The sequence below is a fragment of the Planococcus citri genome, chromosome 4 (assembly GCF_950023065.1).
Source record: "Planococcus citri chromosome 4, ihPlaCitr1.1, whole genome shotgun sequence".
NCBI lineage: Eukaryota > Metazoa > Arthropoda > Insecta > Hemiptera > Pseudococcidae > Planococcus > Planococcus citri.
The window spans coordinates 13,213,845-13,230,482 of record NC_088680.1 but is presented as its reverse complement, the minus strand read 5'-3'; the positions used below and the strand labels follow the sequence as shown (position 1 = coordinate 13,230,482).

The following is a 16,638-nucleotide window of genomic DNA, read 5'->3' as shown; positions in this document are numbered from 1 at the left end:
AAACTATCGAAAAAACTAGTTTTTGTTACTACCAAAAAAATTATCAATAGTAAAAAACTACTGAAATTTTCACTCGAAAAAACTATCGATAGTAAAAACTACCTATCGTTGCCATCACTAACCAAAATTATGAAAAAATTTGAAAACTTTGAAAACTAAAATTTTGAAAACTATGAAAAGAAAATTCATATCTTTTCCCAACCGCGTTCTTTTCCCAACCTGTTTGTCCACTTATTTCATTTTTGAACAAAATGAACCTCATTATTTTTTGCCTTTATGGTTTTTCAATTTTTCTCATTTAAAAATTTTTTTCATTTTTTTTTTTACAACTTTTTCAGAACAAATTTGAAGGGTTTGTTTTTTGTGCAATCAGAAAAGTGTCACAATAACCAAATTTAGTTGACATCTTCAGAAGTACCAGTAATTTACCAAAGGCACGAGTAATTTACCAAAACTACCAGTACCTAATTTACCAAAATTATAAAAAATTTTGAAAATTAAAAAAAACTAAAATTTCGAAAATTTAAAAAAATTTATCATGTTGGGTGGCTAAAATATACCGGTAAGCTCTTGCAAATTAACAACGTATAAAGAAAGAATATAATACTAATAATCCTAGGGATAATAACTTTATTTGCACAGACAAACCACATGAATGAGAATGATGATTACATTTTTACAACGCTTAAACGCTAACAGAGAAACAACAATTCCCCTCCGGCCTGCATAGATCTAAATTCCAAATTCTTACAGACTCGACCAATTACCTACAATCGAACAGAAAGTAAAAATTGCCGAACTAAAATTTACCGTATGCACTCTAATTTGTCTTAGGTATACTTGTGACAAGGAGGTGCTGTTTCAACTTGAACATCCTACAAAAATATTCTCCGACTCTGTCGCTTATCCTCCAACCTTCAATATTAAATAAATTTCAAGGTAAAATCAATACGTCTTCATAACACACTCGCATCGCAGCTTGTTACTTGGAAAACTTCATCATTATCTGCATTATCTGGAGCATCAAATTCACCTGTGTAGCGATCGTCACCGCCTCGACCACCCCAACCGGGATCTCTATCTTCTATTCTCTCGCCACCACGATCATTGTACCTAGGTTCAGGTCCAGGCCCAGGCATACCCATTCCTATTCCAGGCCCAGGCATCCCGTATCCCATTCCTGGCATCCCGTATCCCATTCCAGGCATACCGTACCCCATTCCTGGCATACCGTATCCAAATCCTCCCATTCCAAAAGGTGAAAATGGCGAGAACGGAGAAAATCCGAATCCTTGTTGTCCAAATGAGTTAGAAATCGCAGCGCAAGTCATAATACATAAGCAACAACAGCATACTAGGAAGCATACGGCAGCAATTGCTACGGTGAACCCACCTGTTAATGCGAATGCTTTTGAAATGTATAAAGAGCTCGTGTTGTCTTCAGTTTCCAGCATTTCATCGAAGGTACAGTTAGAGTACCTATCTGAATATAAATTGACACAGATATAAGCATAGAAAAATAATCTAGGAATAGGTAATTTCTCTTTACCTACCGATGCTGTCGTTGCAATTTAAATCTCCTTCAAATGTGAAATTTCTCCACGACTGCGATTTCATTATCCACTGCTTTAATTTTTTACATTCGCAGTTCGTAATGTTGGCTGTGTCCATCGCGTAGTATTCCAATTCGAAGAAACCTACTACATCGTTCAGCGTAAATTCGTTCAAAGGATTCAGCCTCAGATGCAACACTTTCAATGGAGGCAAAGGATGATGAAACGAAGGTATTTTACTCAACTTGTTTCGATTTAATCGCAATGAAACTAAACGAGAACAGTTACGAAGATCGAACTCAAAAATTCCGTTGGATAGAAATAATCTGGTCAAATTTACTGGTAACATCCACGAATAATTTTTATGATTGAATTCTTCGTACTCGACTGATAAACTATTCAAGTTGGGTACATCGAATAATTCTCTTTGTAAAGATTCGAACAGCGACGAGTCGAGTAATTCTGGAGTGATCTGCATGCTTCGTTGGAGATTAAGGTTTAAATTTTGCAATTCTTTAAAATGATGGAAGATATCGACTCTGTTTATAACGAATGAACTGTTTCCAGATGTGATGATTGTTAGTGACTGTTGAATATAAATAGGTACTTAATGAAATTTAATATTGGAAATGAATGAAAAATGATGGTAGGTATTTATTTAGGAAATTTTTGTCTACTTACGGTGGTGTTGTGAGGAATATCATCGATCGGAAGAGTAGAATTTGTATTTGAATATGATTCACAAATTACAGTTGTATTTTCATCATTCGTTGTACGACAGTTGAATTTGCCATGTTGTGTTGTTGAATTTCTGCAAACTGATATTGGATTCAACAGATGAACTTATACTCGAAAAAGGGCTTGAAAAAGTATAAGCACGAAAATACCTACTTACCAACAGAATACCGAGTAAGCAATAAAACGACAGCTATGAAGAATATTCGCGAATTTATAAGCATTATCCATCATTTTTCATCTATCATGTAGGTAGTACAAAAAATTAAATACCTATCAAAAAATAATATAGCAGGGATTTTCCATAGTTAAGCAATTTAATTTGAATACTCCATTTTATTTTCTTTATTTTATAAAAGAAAAAATATCACTAGGTGTGACAAAATCTGACAAAAATTAAATAATCTAGGTATACAAAATTGATAAACTTTTGATAACGATTTTATTCAAAGACCACTGAAATGAACAGCTTTTTTCAAACAACAACCAGAAATTACTTGTTTTTCTCGGTGTTTGAAGTGTTTTTCAAATTTATTTTTATGAACATTTCAACTATTCAATCAATCGGGTGTCGATGTTTATGAAATCGTTTAATTAAACTTCAAAACTTTGATAATTTTAAACATTTGAAAAATGAAATAGGTAAGTTGATACATCAACAGTTTTAGGTATTGACTCCATTTTGTACCACACGCTTTACTAGTCCATCATCAAATAAACAATAATCCGAAGGAACTCATCGAACTCATCATAATCAACGCAACAATCCAATGGAGAACTGTTCTTTCAAGCAATTTGGAAACAGTTCCTGAATGATGAGGTTTTCTTTTCTGCAGACATCGTTTCCTTACACGGTTAGCTTCATCGGTGGTGTACTTATCGCAATCTAGATTCAAAAATGAAACATACAATAGGTTATTGAATCATCAGAATATCTATTTGTATAAAATAAATTATTTTAAAAAATACGTTGGAAAGAATTACGAAACATACAAATGTAAATTAATTATACCATATCATATCATGAGGTACTTTATTCATAACAACGTACGTATAGGTACCTACTTCCATCATCACCGCAAACCAGATCAGTATCAAATTTGAATTTATACTTCTTTTCATCAGCACTGGCACTCCACTCTTTAAGAAACTGTCTCGTTCTTTTACATTCGCAACCGCTAATCGGAACTTTCTTCACAACGAGTTTATTTATCCTACAAAAACTTGCCAAATCATCAGCGACCAAATTACTCATAGGGTTAGACGTCAACTCCAATCTTCTGAAAAATGGCACCGCGTCTTCATGCAGTGATGGCAATTTGTTCATTTCATTTCGATCCAAACGTAATCCACTTAAACTAGCACAATCTTTGAGATCATACTCGAACACGGAATTCGATAAACGAAATTTTACCATCTTAGGAGGTAATTTCCACATGTAATTTTGTCTATTGAATTCTTCGTATTCGACTGACAGACATTCCAAATGAGGCAGTTTGAAGATTTCTTCGCTCAGATGACTTTTCGAATGCGATTCGAGTAATTTTTCAGAAATATGCAAACTTTTGCTGACGGTGATTTCCAAAGTCTTTAATAATTTGAAACGACGAAATATATCGATTTCAGTGATTGCTAAAGTGCCTCCGTTTCTTGCATCTATGAATAGTAGCTATGGGAAAAGTAGGTTCATAATACATAGAGGTAATAATTACCTATCTACGTTTACTTTGTATCATTATGGGTGTGTTTACTTACTCGCACATTGTAAGTGATGTAATCAGGAAGTTGCAGGATCGAACTTGAATGCGATTTGCATAATACAGATAAGCTGTGAGTATCCATACCACGACATTCGAATTCTTCGAATTCTACTTGTAAACTGATGGGAATTATACACCCTATTCGTTCGTTCATCAACAAGCATTGCTGAAAATTAATAAAAGTGACAAAATCAAAATCAGGGGAGTTTGATAACAATGTTTTACTTGCCTACGAATAAGAATAGAGCGTTTTTCATCATCGTCATGGTTGGGCAGATATCCGTATTCTGTTTCAATGAAGTTCAAGTTGAAGTCATCAAATTGCAGAATACTTTCAGGTAGGTATCTATAGATGAACAATAGTTGATCTAATTAGTAACATGACAATCATGATGATTTTTCCAAATCCTTTGAATGCGTTTCAGTGAGTAAGTGTGTTATTCTCCTCAAAGAATTGAAATCGTTCAATTTGTATAATGAGTGGCCGAAAATTTCTATGTGATAAAATTCAACATTTTATAAAGAGCATTTTTGATCGACCTTTGCATTTTTTTTTGTATTATTTCATATTCATACACTCATCATTATTACAATGTACAACCACAAACCACAACCTACCGCAAACGAAAGTTTTTGACTGAGATTTGAGTTGAGAACTTGAATTGAAAGTGAAATTTTTGAGCATCAAATGATCAAAATCAAAAATCAAAAATATCCCTGCAAAAAATAAAATTAAAATTGATTTAAAAAAAACAAAAAAAAAATGTTTGCAGTATTGCCAGTGTTTTTGCTCATAAATTGTGCAATGTCAATTTTCAAATTTCTTCTAAAATTTAAATTTTCGTTTTCAATTTTAAAATTTGTTCTCATTTTCCAATAATGAATACTTAAAGCGATACAAAATACAAAATTATGATAAATTTCATTTTTTTTCAAATTAAAAAAATAAAATTAAAAATTTGAAAAAATATTTTTTTTAATGTTGAGGTAATTTTGTGTTGATATATTCTGCATCACTGCTTTCTTTCAACAATGCTGCTCGAAAAGTTTTTCCTCCATGTTTTGAATTTTATTATTATGTTTTTCTTTTTTCCGTCGCAAACAAGATGAAAAGTGAAAGAAAATCGCAATTATTTTAATTTTCTATCAAAGAAATTAATTATTTATTCGTTCTTTTTATCGATAATTTCATTATAAGGTCGTTTTAATCCTTTCGCGTTCATAATTACACTCTTCGGTATTCAAGTATCATCCACCAAATCGCATCAACGGTAAGCTCCCTTTCACGATTATTATCTAATACACCGCAATTTCGACCATAATACTCGATTTATCATAAAATTGTCCGCAGAAATGGGATGCTACTTGAAAGTAGCCGAAGATGAAGGCGAAGAACCCATCGAACTGCCTTTAGAGGAAGATGGTACGTTACTTCTATCCACTCTAACCGCTCAATTTCCGGGTACAAGCGGATTAAAATTCCGCACCGAATCAAACACATTTCGAGGAGTTCGACTCGCCGATGTAAAATTCCATCCTCCTGAAGAATCATGGGGTGATACGGTCTATTATTGCGTATTTCTGAAAGGTATTCATTCAGTGTTTTTGAAGTCTTGTCGAGTGGTCGTTTGTGATATTGAAATGGTTTTGTTTCGGTTACAGAAAACAAAAGAAAATCGGACGATAACAATGATAATCTGGTAGCGAAGACTAAACGTATTTATTGTATGAAATGTACCGATTTAATCGTTCTCGGGATACCTTGGGATTTATCCGAACATCGTTTGAGAACCTATTTCGAACAGTTTGGAGAGTTGTTGATGGCTATGGTGAGTTGTTACACATTTTTGAAAAGAAAATATCGATGTGTTTTTTAAAAACGTGTGCGTGTTTCAATAGATCAAAAAAGATTCGAAAACTGGCCAGTCCAAAGGATACGGATTTATTCGTTTCGCCAATTACGAATCCCAAGTACGAGCACTTTCGGCTAAACATAAAATCGATAATCGAGTGGTCACCGTTAGAATTCCGATTTCTCAGGTATTCGTACGTTTGTAGATTGAATACGAATAATATTATCTCGAATGAGATTTATATCGAGGGTGTATTTCTGTTTCGTAGGAAGGATCGGTACCGTCTTCGAAAATATTCGTCGGTCGAGTAACCGAAGATATTACCGCTGAAGATTTACTTCAGTATTTCTCTAAATTTGGCGAAGTTATCGATATCTTTATACCTAAACCATTTAGAGCATTCGCATTCGTAACATTCTTAGACGTACAAGTAGCTCAATCTTTATTAGGAGAAGATCATATTATTAAAGGTGTATCGGTTCATATCGGAGGAGCAGCTCCGAAGAATAACTCTAGAGCTAATTCGACCGACGGTTTCAACAACGAAGGCTTTTATTCGCCTCCCAATAAAAACGTACGTAAAGATAAATCTTGGAGTAGTCCAAATTTCGAAAATCAAAACTTCCAGCAAAATCCTCAACAAAATATGACCGCTGGATTGCTCAACGCGTTAGGTACGTTTACTAAATCAACGCAGCACAATTATCGTAATTCAATTCAATAATCTGTAACCTACAATTGCAGGTAATCTAAACCCAGCTTTGATAGCTGCCTTGAATCAAGCCAGTTGGGAATTAATGAATAGCAATAACTCGACCACACAGCCACCGCCAGTTCCTCCCCAACAACCAATCACCACCAATTACCCGACACCTTTACCTAGCGGTAGTTCACCATCTCGTCAGTACAATACTGGCTACCCTACCGGTACTCAATTCCGTGAGAATTGGTGGAACAGCGGCTACGCCAATAGCCGACCAACAGCTAGCAATTTTAATAAACCGGTTGGAAACACAGCTAATGGATATTTTACCAGAAGGAAAAACTACATGTAGGCAATACGTATCGAAATCCATACGTTGTGTGGTAATTTTTATTCGTTCGCAAAAGTATGTATCATTTTTTTTATTATTATTACCTTTTCGATATTATTTTTACGTATATTTATTTATTATTATGTTCATGCGAGGTGTAGAAATTTTCACTACGCGGACAGTTCTTTTCGCCTTTAATGACCATTATTCTAGTTTCTTTGTTTTTTTTCTCTCTTTTTATCGGACTCGCTCTGCATTGATTTTTAAAAAAAAATACATGTACACGTGTGTGATCTGCTGATCTGTGTCTATAATCTGAATGATTTTAATGACTGTGTTGTTTGGAAATGCCAAATGCGAGATATTCTAAGATACGAATTAACGTTTTTAATTACCTAGAGTAAATTTGTACTATTATCGCTTCGATGAAAAATACCTACGCTTATGTTAATAGATAATTTTTATTTCAATTTTTTCCTCTTTTTTTTCCTCTCCTTGATTGTAATATGCTGATGCAAGTGGATGCCTGAAGGCTGATGAATGCATGATTATGTTATTTTATTTTTAATAAGTAAATAAATCGGTAACATCCGAATTAAAATCTTTACTCTGCTACGTGTATTTTTTCTTCGCTGATCAAAATATTGTTGTGATGATGGGTGAATGAATTTTGGGGGCAAATTCTCGTGTCTGTGGTAATGACCATAGGAGTGATCTACGTTAAGTGAGTGGATGTTGTTCTAATTAATTGATGAATTTGTTTGATTCATTATCGAGGTATTTGTATACATTATATATGCTTAAACGAGTGAATGATTGATGAATTTTGTGACTGTTTTTATGTTTATATCGAACGATTGATTTTTCTCTAGATTATATTTTAATAGATTTAATTACCTATCCATCTACTTTCCGATCTTTCGTTGCTTGATATTCGTATGGAAATACTGAATGTGGAATCTGCGATGACTGAAGTGAAGCTGCAATATGTACACCGTATGTTTTGTTATGAATGATTTGAACTGAATTGAATCCTGTCTAGATAATAAACGAGTATTTATTAATATTAAGAGACGAAAATGCTCCATTTTCTTGATTTTAATTCGTCGTTTGTATGTTTTAGAACTTGGTTCAGAGGCCTTAGCTGGTCAACAGGATGATCCAGATCGTGAGTTATGGATTTGGATTTCTCAACGATTCGCCTTCGGTAAAATATATTTTTGAAGCCATTAAAGCGTAACTGATTTATCTTTAGAGGCCTGAATTGCCCCCGGTCGTAAAAAATATCGAAATGAGTCACGTACCTATGTAAATATTTCAACGAAGGAAGTAGAAATTAGATAACCGCTATCGGTGTTTTTTTCCTCGTAAAACTTACGTCCGAAGAAGTTGCTTTTGACGTCTCACAAAACCACCAGTCGTTCAAATAATGATCATTTATGAATTTTTAGCGTTCCACCCTCACCCCCTCTGCTCTGTGTTGTAATATGGTGCTGATTGATGGCAACGAGTGTTTCCTGTATTTCCCCTCTTCCTTCATGTACAATTCGGTCGTCATAACGTTATTTTGTCAAAATTATTGCGAAATTGGTACCCTCGCTGAGAACCTTGGTCAAGTCATTAATGTTGATAAGAAACCGAGTCGCAGCCATTGTCACGTTCGTAATTCGTATTTTTTTTTTTACAGAATGAAGTGTGATTTTTCCTACTGAATTTTACATTATGGTCGATATCGAAGATTTCTTGGTGACTGTACCGAATGGCAAATTAATGGGCGGAAAAGCAACGTCTGAGTATTCGCATACAGAATACTTTCAGTTTTGTGGCATTCCGTACGCGAGACCACCTGTCGGAGCGTTACGTTTCAAGGTGAGGTACGTTTTATTGCGCAAAATTCTTAGATTTTTAATGAAATCTGTCGTGTTTTCCAAGTTCTTGGTCAAATTAATTGATGTATGTTTTTTGAATTTGATTGTATTCGATGATGCTTTCAGCCTCCTCAACCAATTGGCAGATGGTCAGGAATACTGAACGCAAAGAACGAAAAAGATGACTGCGTACAATACTCGTTATTTACTCACGACGTGTTGGGATCAGAAGATTGTTTATACTTAAATGTGTTCACCCTCGAAGTAAGTTAATTGTATTTTCCTGGAATGAGTAATTTTGCCAGAATACAGACAAGTTCTGGATTTAAAAAGCTTTACGAATATTTCAGGCACCTCGAAAAGTCACAACTCCGAAAGCAGTCGTGGTTCAGATCCATCAAGGTGGTCATTATTGGGGTAGTTCATCGAAGAAGTGTTTTGGAAATCCTGATTTCTTCATCGATCAAGATATCATCTACGTGACGTTCAATTATCGTTTGCATATTTTAGGTTCGTTTTTTCCCCTCTTTTTTTACTCGAGTATTTTAATTGAAGGATTGATTGAATGGTTCTTCGTCCTGCCCCCATCCTCTCGTCCCCTTTTTGAAATTGGTATTCTGTGAGGACCGGTTTGGGAACCACTCAATCTGTTATCTGGATTTTGAAAATATTAAATTGTGATTCTAAAAACCGTTTGATCTTAGAATTAAAACTGACCTTCTTAGAGGAGATAGATTTTTAACACTCGTATTGTATTTTTCTAAATTTTGAGTTCCAATTCCCCCCTCCGTCCTTTCTGGTAGGCCTAGTTTCGATTGAAATTTGTTCACACCCCCAAGGGATCTTTTTTCGTCTGGAACACTGTGAGGCCGAGTTAGGAACCACTGAACCGATCATCAACATTCATGTTTGAAAAGTACTCAATCTTACGTTTACATTCTTTTTGTAACGTTCCCCAAATTTTTGATTTGCGTCAATTCTTCATACAAAAATGTATTTTCGAATTTATTTATATTTAATTGGGAAGCATTGAACCGGTTTCCAAAATAAATGAAGGAAAATAATGAAAATTTTATTCCGAACAAAACAATGTATTTGAATTTGTTCAAACATCTGAAAAATATAAATATTTCTGTATGCTTCGAGCATTTTTTGGATATTAATGAATTAAATAAGAACCACTGAACCAGTTTCAAAAATTGATGCACAAAAAATCTGTTCATTTGGTTGCAAAATCATTTGAGTGACTTTCAAACAGTTGCCAGTAAATTCTACGAAAAAATTGATTTATTGACGGTTTGAAGGTGATGAAAATTGATCACTGTTCATTCATCTCGAAACCGGTTCAATGATTCCTAATCTGAGGGTCAGAGACTTCTACATAAGAGAAGGGAAGGAAGAAAAATGAATATTAGGTAGGTAATTGAAAATTTCGGGTTCTGAGAGCTGATTAATTCTATTTATTTGATTTTGAAACTGGTTGAGTGGTTCTCAAACGGAGATTTTTTATGCTCGCTATTTTAAAACTGGTTCAGTGGTTTCCAATTGTCAGAAATGGATCTTTGAAAAATTACCATGTTCTCAAATTGTATCAAATGAATCTGTGGAAAAAGCTGAATGCTTTTCATTCGTTTTTAAAACTGGTTACTGGTTCCCAAATTGCGGGCTTTACTTTTTGAAACTGGTTCAGTGGTTCCCAAATTGTAAGCTTACTTTTTTTTGAAACTATTTCAGGGCTTCTCAAATTGTAAGCGATTTTTTGAAACTGGTTTAGTGATTCCCAAATTGCGGGCGTTATTTTTTGAAACTGGTTCGGTGATTCCCAAATTATAAGCTTCATTTTTAAAATCTGGTTCAGTATTTCTCAAATTTTAAGCGTTATTTTTTTGAAACTGGTTCAGTGGTTCTCAAATTGTGAGCTTTCAGTTTTGAAATTAATTCAGTGGTTTCTACTTTTTCAGCTTTAAGTAAAAATCAAATGAATTTTTGAAACTGGTTCAGTTGTTTCCAAATTGTAAGCTTTGTTTTTAAAATCTGGTTCAGGGTTTCCCAAATTGTAAGGGTTATTTTTTGTTTTTGAAACTGGTTCAGTGATTTCCAAATTGCAGGCTTTATTTTTTTAAACTGGTTCAGTGGATCCCAACCTATAAGCTTCATTTTTAAAATCTAGTTCAGAATTTCCCAAAATGTAAGCGTTATTTTTTGAAACTGGTTCAGTGGTTCTCAAATTGTGAGCTTTCAGTTTTGAAATTAATTCAGTGGTTCCCAATTTTTCAGCTTTGAAAAATATTCCAATGAAAATTCTTGTTTTTATTAATGTTTGAAATTGGTTCAGTGGTATCCAAATTGTATAACAAATAGATCTGTGAAAAAAAAAGTAAATGGCTGGGTGAAACTTATTATTTTTATTAGTTTTTGAAACTGTGTCAGTGATTCACAAATTGTTATCTTTATTTTTCAAAACTGGTTCAGTGGTTTCAAAATTTGTCAGAAATGATTATTTAAAAATAGGCTGAATAAAAATGTTTGTCTCATTAGTTTTTTGAAACTGGTTCAGTGGTTCCCAAATTTTCACAAATAAAATCCGTGGAAAAAGCTTCGATGAACGTTTTTGTATTCATTGGGTTTTGGGAACTGATTCAGTGGTTCTCAAAATGGGGTCAATCAATTTTTTGAACGAGATGATAAGTACAGGGAAAATGAGATGGCTAAGCATTTATCAAGTGTTGAATATTGATGATTTATGTGCTCTCTTTTTGGAAACTGGTTCAGTAGTCCTCAACCTGTAGCTTATGAATCGTATACCTTAAGTTTTTCAAGAGTTTCAAAAAAAATCAGTTTTTTTAGACTTTATTCGTTCATTAATTATTGAAACCGGTTCAAGGGGTTTCAAACACAAAATATTCAAATAAACTCCGAATAAAAAAAGTCGAGCATCAAAAATTTAACATGTTTGATATATTTTGCGATTTCGTTAAACTTATCTACTATACACGTAAAAATATTACCTAGAATAGAATATCTACCTGGAAATTTCAAGGCTTGATATTGCGCTGCGTTTATCGATAAAAAGCCCTTGACCCAAGCGAACACATATCAGACTATTTTCGTGTAATTTCACCTACCTTAACCTCGAAGCTTGTTTATTTTACAGGATATCTGAATTTGAATCTACCCCAATGTCCCGGAAACATGGGCATGAAAGATCAAAGCCTCGCCTTGAAATGGGTCAAAGAAAATATTCGTTATTTCGGCGGCGATCCTAATAACATCACGTTGTATGGGAACAGCTCAGGAGCCAGCGATGCTCACCTACACATGATGTCTCCTATGTCTAAAGGCGAGTACTTAAAAAAAATTAAATTCTTCCAAATAAACACGTGTAAAATTATTTTACATTTTTACTATTTTTACAGATTTATTTGATAGAGTCGTTTTGCAAGACGGATTCGCATTAAATTCAGTCTGGAGTTTTCAAGAAAGTAATATCGATAAATCGTTCAGATTAGCTCGTATGATAGGCTTCAAAGGTTCCAGTACTACCGCTCTTTTGAGATTCTTAAAGAAACAAGATCCCAGAAAATTAGTCGAAGCTTGTATAGAATTAAGAAAAGAAGTTCAAAAGGTGATTAATAAATTACCTTTTAAGTTCTCAATACTGATTACGATGATTATTGATCATTTTTTTCCACAGGAAAATGCAGGCAGATCTGAAACAAGCATGTTCCAACCTACGATCGAAATCTTCGAACAAGGCGCTTTTATGAGTAAATCACCCAGAGAACTGATCAAATACGCGCCACAGAAACCACTAATTTGCAGCGTCACCTCCGACGAAGGCTTGGTGGCTTTTTATAGTGAGTATAATTTTAATCTAAGAAACTCTACGAGTGGAATCGATGAACCTATTGAGATGACTGTACAGTTTTGCTCTATTTTCAGTTAACCTGATACCGTTACTAAATACACAATTGGCCAAAGTGATCAGAGGCAATTTGTGGATGTACGATATGAACGATGAAATGGTCCAATATATTTGTCAACAAGTCAAATCTTTCTATTTCAATAATAAAAGAGTAGATTACACAATGCTGAGGCAAATTATCGATGTAAGTAGAATCTGCTCCTTATTTACACGAAAATGAAAAACTCTCGTTAATAATGTTTTCACGGATATTTTACAGTTGTATACCGATTTATGGTACTGCGAATGGAACGAGTGGTTAAATTCAGTCTCGTCGAATCCTTCAAAAACGCCTGTCTACGCGTATTATTTCGCTTACGAAGGTAGTCTCAATTTACAACACAATTATTTCGTTAAATATTTAGGAAAACAACGAGGTGAAGTGAACACAAGTGAGTGAATGTTGCGAGTTTTCCAAGTAATCGATTTCTTGAACAATTTTCTTATATCGTATAACTTACAGGAGCCTCTCACGGTGACGATAGCGCGTATTTCTCATTATTCCTGACCGAAAAAAATGAAAAACCACCTTTGAAGGTGACGGACTCGGATAGAGAAGTTATCCATTACATAACTCATATGATAACCAATTTCGCCAAAAATGGGTACGTTAATCATTATTTTATTAAAAATATAGAGTACTGTGTAGAAACGAAGTTCGTTGGTTAAAAATTAAATTTTTCTGTATTCTCGTATTTGAACATCTCCTCTTTCATTCGGTGTGGCAAAATAACATCTCGAACCGTCTTTTAACCCTTTAATTTTGAGTTGAAATCGCCGAAAAATTAATAATAATCACTTTTTTCGTTCATTAGATACGTACTATGAAATCAATTTACGTGAATTAGAGACACATTTTACCCATAGAGGGGCGAAGGGAGTTACAAAAGTTCATTTTGACAGAAATTTGAAAAAATATAAAATTGAAGTGACATATCGATTGCGTATGACTCTGAAGTGCTGAGTTCAAATATTTAGTTATTTTTTCGATCTGACCGTTCGAAGCCTCCCCCCCCCCGAGTTTTAATATGATCAAAGTTCAAAAATTCGGCAAAATCGTGTGACGCGCCGATTGTTGGGTTTTCGAGGGTGCTGAATTCGAATATTTGGTCAATTTTTGGATACCACCCCTCAGTACCTCTGTACTGGACGTAATTTTGAAAAAAAAAACTCAAAAATTTGGTCTGTCATGTGGATTCTTGGTAGAGTGGGCCATTGAGATGAAATTAAGTCTGAGGGCTCTAACTGAGCAATTAAATCGATTTTGTGCCTGGTCGTGTCGAATTGTTGGAGTATTTTTTTTTTCAAAATTTGAGAAGGGCAGCCTTTGGGAAGGCATCGAGGGGGCGTGTATGAAAAAAAAAACAATCTTTCGAAATCAGATCCTTCAAATTAGTGGGAATCGACTTTTCACGCTGTATTTTTGTATTTTTTACGACTTTTGTTTTCATCATTAAGGTGTGATAAGATGAGGAGGGGGGATACTGAGGGGTTACATTCGAAAAATAAATGGATATTTGAACTCAGCCCTCTCGAAAACCCAATACACGATGTGTCACGTCATTTTGAATTTTTTGAATTTTGACCTCGTTTTGGGTGGGGAAGGGGGGAGGGCGTTCAGAAGAATTGGATCGAAAAAGTAAGCAAATATTCGAACTCATTTTCGCAAACCTGCCAAACTAAGTGTCTTCAGTCATTTTGAATTTTATTGGAATTTTTTATTACGATTGGGAGGGGGAGGGATAGAGTTGGGAGGAGTCGAATCAAAAAATAATGTGGATATTCGAACTCAGCACCTTCCAAAACCTAACAAACGATGAGTCACATGTGATTTTGAATATTTTGGTACACATTTTGAATTTGACGACCTTATGGGGGGAGGGGGGTTCAAAGTAGTCGAATTGATAAAGTAAATGAAGCATACGTTTCCAAAACGCACTAAGTCCATTTTCAAAGATTCTGAAGTTGCAAGGCCATCTAGCATGAAGTTGTGACCCAAAATGGCTGATTTTTTGATATGTTGTGCCCAAAGGTCTTGTCTACAACATATCAAAAAACCAGCTATCAATATTTTTTTGGACTTAGTGCGTTTTGGAAACGTATGCTTCAAATAGATATTCGAATTCAGCACTGTCGAAATATTAACAAACAATGTATCACACATCATTTTGCATTTTTTGAAATATTTTGATCATTTTTTTAAGGTGGGGAGGGGGGGTCCTGAAAAGTAGAATTTAAAAAGTTAGCAGATATCGAAATCATCACCCTCGATTCTCGAATACCTATGTAATTAAATTTTGAATAATTTTGACCACGTTTGGAGGGGGAAGGGGGGGGCTCAGAGGAGTCGTATCGAAAAAGTAAGTTAGTACATGGGTATTTGAACTCATGATCAGCACCTCTAAAAACCACTCCAGAGTTTGACATTTTTGTAATTTTGACCACGTTTGATGGAAGAGGGAGGAGGGGGTCTGATAAAAAAAGTGGATATTCGAGCTCGACACTGTTGAGTTCGTCACAAATGTACTTTTGAACTGGACAGAAGGGAATCGATAGAGGGCCTCAAAATAAATCACCAATTAAAATTTTATTTTTTTCGACTTTTTGCGAATTTTTAAAAATTTAAATTTGGGTCAAAAATGAAAAAAAGTCAAAATTTTACCAAATTGACCTAGAAAGTTGAAATTTGGTTTGTACTCTATTTTCGACCTCCGGAATCGATTAGTGATGGTTTCAAACCGTTCTGGAGCCTCCAGAAAATTTTTGGATTTTCCAGGTTTCGAAACAAGGGTGAAAATCGTCGACCGTATGTAATGGACGAATAATTCAAATCGCAGGAAATGACGGCTAGATTTTGGATGCAGAATCCAGGAAACCTTCTGCTCATGCGCCAAACATGACGCTTACGGTGCTGGTGGTGTGAGAGACGGTTTACTGGTTGAACGTGGGTTGAACCAGTGAACCGTCTCTCTCTCCACCAGCACCGTAAGCGTCATGTTTGGCGCATGAGCAGAAGGTTTCCTGGATTCTGCATCCAAAATCTAGCCGTCACATTTTGTCTTTTTTTCACCGTTGAATTATTCGTCCATTATATACGGTCGACGGTGAAAATGAAATTTAGCATCCATTAACTTGGAGCTGTTATCTTTGTGACCCAATTTGGTTGGGTTGGGCTCTTTTTTCAAAATTTTTTGTGCCGGTTCAAATTCAAAATTTTCTCCAGTAATTAAATATTTTGGAAAAAAAATTGAAAATCCGCTGGAAACTTCAAAACGATTTTAAACCATCACCAATCGACTCAGGAGGTCTAAAATAGGGTACAAACTGAATTTCAGCTTCCTAGATCATTTTGGTAAAATTTTGATTTTTTTTCAGTTTTAGCCCAAATTTGAATTTTTGAAAAATGCGCCAAAAATCGAAAAATGAATTTCAGACCTGATATTTTGGCTTGTGATGTATTTCGGGTTCCTTTATCGATTCGCTATTGAATTTTGAAATCGCATTTCGAAAAATAGTTTTGTGATTGGCAGGAGGAAAACCACAATTTTCCCCTTCTCTCGTACCTAATCTTAATCTCTCACAAGTACTTATCGAGTATCGATATCTAACTGACGAGTGATTTTTTTATCATTTGTCTGCAGCAATCCTAATGGAAAAGAATTGGGCGATATTCAATGGTCTCCTTTTACCGACAAAGATCCTTCGTATTTATTCATCGATGGAAATCTACAAATTGTTCGAGGGAGAATTTACGAAGCACGGTATAAGTTATGGAATAATTTAATAAAACGTATTAAAAAAGGAGAAACGGAGTCGGAAAATTGTATCGAAAATATAATAAAAAATTCTTGAATTTTTTCTTCAACTTTTA

At 34.6% G+C, this 16,638-nt stretch overlaps 4 protein-coding genes across 6 annotated transcripts; 2 read left to right on the top strand and 2 right to left on the bottom strand.

The window, feature by feature from the left end:
• Window positions 1–610: 610 nt before the first annotated feature.
• LOC135844632 (uncharacterized) lies at window positions 611–2,133 on the bottom strand. The gene is made up of 2 exons (XM_065362878.1): window positions 1,554–2,133; window positions 611–1,483 (listed from the first exon to the last, which is right to left on the bottom strand). Exons 1-2 carry the CDS (start codon window positions 2,029–2,031, stop codon window positions 957–959), a joined length of 1,005 nt encoding a protein of 334 aa, XP_065218950.1. The 5' UTR covers window positions 2,032–2,133; the 3' UTR covers window positions 611–956.
• Window positions 2,134–2,820: 687 nt separating this feature from the next.
• Window positions 2,821–4,314, bottom strand: LOC135845109 (uncharacterized). The gene is made up of 4 exons (XM_065363574.1): window positions 4,274–4,314; window positions 4,044–4,167; window positions 3,354–3,957; window positions 2,821–3,174 (listed from the first exon to the last, which is right to left on the bottom strand). The coding sequence occupies exons 1-4, from the start codon at window positions 4,312–4,314 to the stop codon at window positions 2,999–3,001; spliced, it is 945 nt and encodes a 314-aa protein (XP_065219646.1). The 3' UTR covers window positions 2,821–2,998.
• Window positions 4,315–5,129: 815 nt separating this feature from the next.
• LOC135842399 (TAR DNA-binding protein 43-like) lies at window positions 5,130–7,550 on the top strand. The gene is made up of 6 exons (XM_065359846.1): window positions 5,130–5,319; window positions 5,400–5,636; window positions 5,711–5,877; window positions 5,948–6,088; window positions 6,170–6,575; window positions 6,646–7,550. Exons 2-6 carry the CDS (start codon window positions 5,402–5,404, stop codon window positions 6,954–6,956), a joined length of 1,260 nt encoding a protein of 419 aa, XP_065215918.1. The 5' UTR covers window positions 5,130–5,319; window positions 5,400–5,401; the 3' UTR covers window positions 6,957–7,550.
• Window positions 6,956–16,625, top strand: LOC135842398 (esterase FE4-like). Of its 3 annotated transcripts, XM_065359845.1 has the most exons (13): window positions 7,823–7,931; window positions 8,059–8,142; window positions 8,387–8,546; window positions 8,623–8,804; window positions 8,930–9,067; window positions 9,154–9,313; window positions 11,958–12,143; window positions 12,220–12,428; window positions 12,498–12,660; window positions 12,746–12,912; window positions 12,988–13,159; window positions 13,231–13,372; window positions 16,409–16,625. In XM_065359845.1, exons 4-13 carry the CDS (start codon window positions 8,658–8,660, stop codon window positions 16,617–16,619), a joined length of 1,695 nt encoding a protein of 564 aa, XP_065215917.1. In that variant the 5' UTR covers window positions 7,823–7,931; window positions 8,059–8,142; window positions 8,387–8,546; window positions 8,623–8,657; the 3' UTR covers window positions 16,620–16,625. The 3 variants fall into 3 exon arrangements, with proteins under 3 accessions (XP_065215916.1, XP_065215917.1, XP_065215915.1); XM_065359844.1 differs by lacking the exons at window positions 7,823–7,931; window positions 8,387–8,546 and adding an exon at window positions 6,956–7,010; XM_065359843.1 differs by lacking the exon at window positions 8,387–8,546.
• The last annotated feature ends 13 nt before the right edge of the window (window positions 16,626–16,638 follow it).

Excerpts from the sequence above, each read along its gene's own strand:
- LOC135842398 (XM_065359844.1), top strand. The coding sequence starts at position 8,658 with ATGGTCGATATCGAAGATTTCTTGGTGACTGTACCGAATGGCAAATTA. Across the intron at positions 12,661-12,745 it reads AGGCTTGGTGGCTTTTTATA|TTAACCTGATACCGTTACTA; the intron begins GTGAGTATAATT and ends CTCTATTTTCAG. Across the intron at positions 12,913-12,987 it reads TGCTGAGGCAAATTATCGAT|TTGTATACCGATTTATGGTA; the intron begins GTAAGTAGAATC and ends GATATTTTACAG.
- LOC135844632 (XM_065362878.1), bottom strand. The coding sequence starts at position 2,031 with ATGCAGATCACTCCAGAATTACTCGACTCGTCGCTGTTCGAATCTTTA. Across the intron at positions 1,484-1,553 it reads AAATTGCAACGACAGCATCG|ATAGGTACTCTAACTGTACC; the intron begins GTAGGTAAAGAG and ends ATTTATATTCAG.
- LOC135845109 (XM_065363574.1), bottom strand. The coding sequence starts at position 4,314 with ATGACGATGATGAAAAACGCTCTATTCTTATTCGTAGGCAA. Across the intron at positions 4,168-4,273 it reads CTATTCTTATTCGTAGGCAA|TTTACAAGTAGAATTCGAAG; the intron begins GTAAAACATTGT and ends AATTCCCATCAG. Across the intron at positions 3,175-3,353 it reads GGTTTGCGGTGATGATGGAA|ATTGCGATAAGTACACCACC; the intron begins GTAGGTACCTAT and ends TTTTGAATCTAG.
- LOC135842399 (XM_065359846.1), top strand. The coding sequence starts at position 5,402 with ATGGGATGCTACTTGAAAGTAGCCGAAGATGAAGGCGAAGAACCCATC. Across the intron at positions 5,878-5,947 it reads GAGAGTTGTTGATGGCTATG|ATCAAAAAAGATTCGAAAAC; the intron begins GTGAGTTGTTAC and ends GTGTTTCAATAG. Across the intron at positions 6,576-6,645 it reads TGGATTGCTCAACGCGTTAG|GTAATCTAAACCCAGCTTTG; the intron begins GTACGTTTACTA and ends CTACAATTGCAG.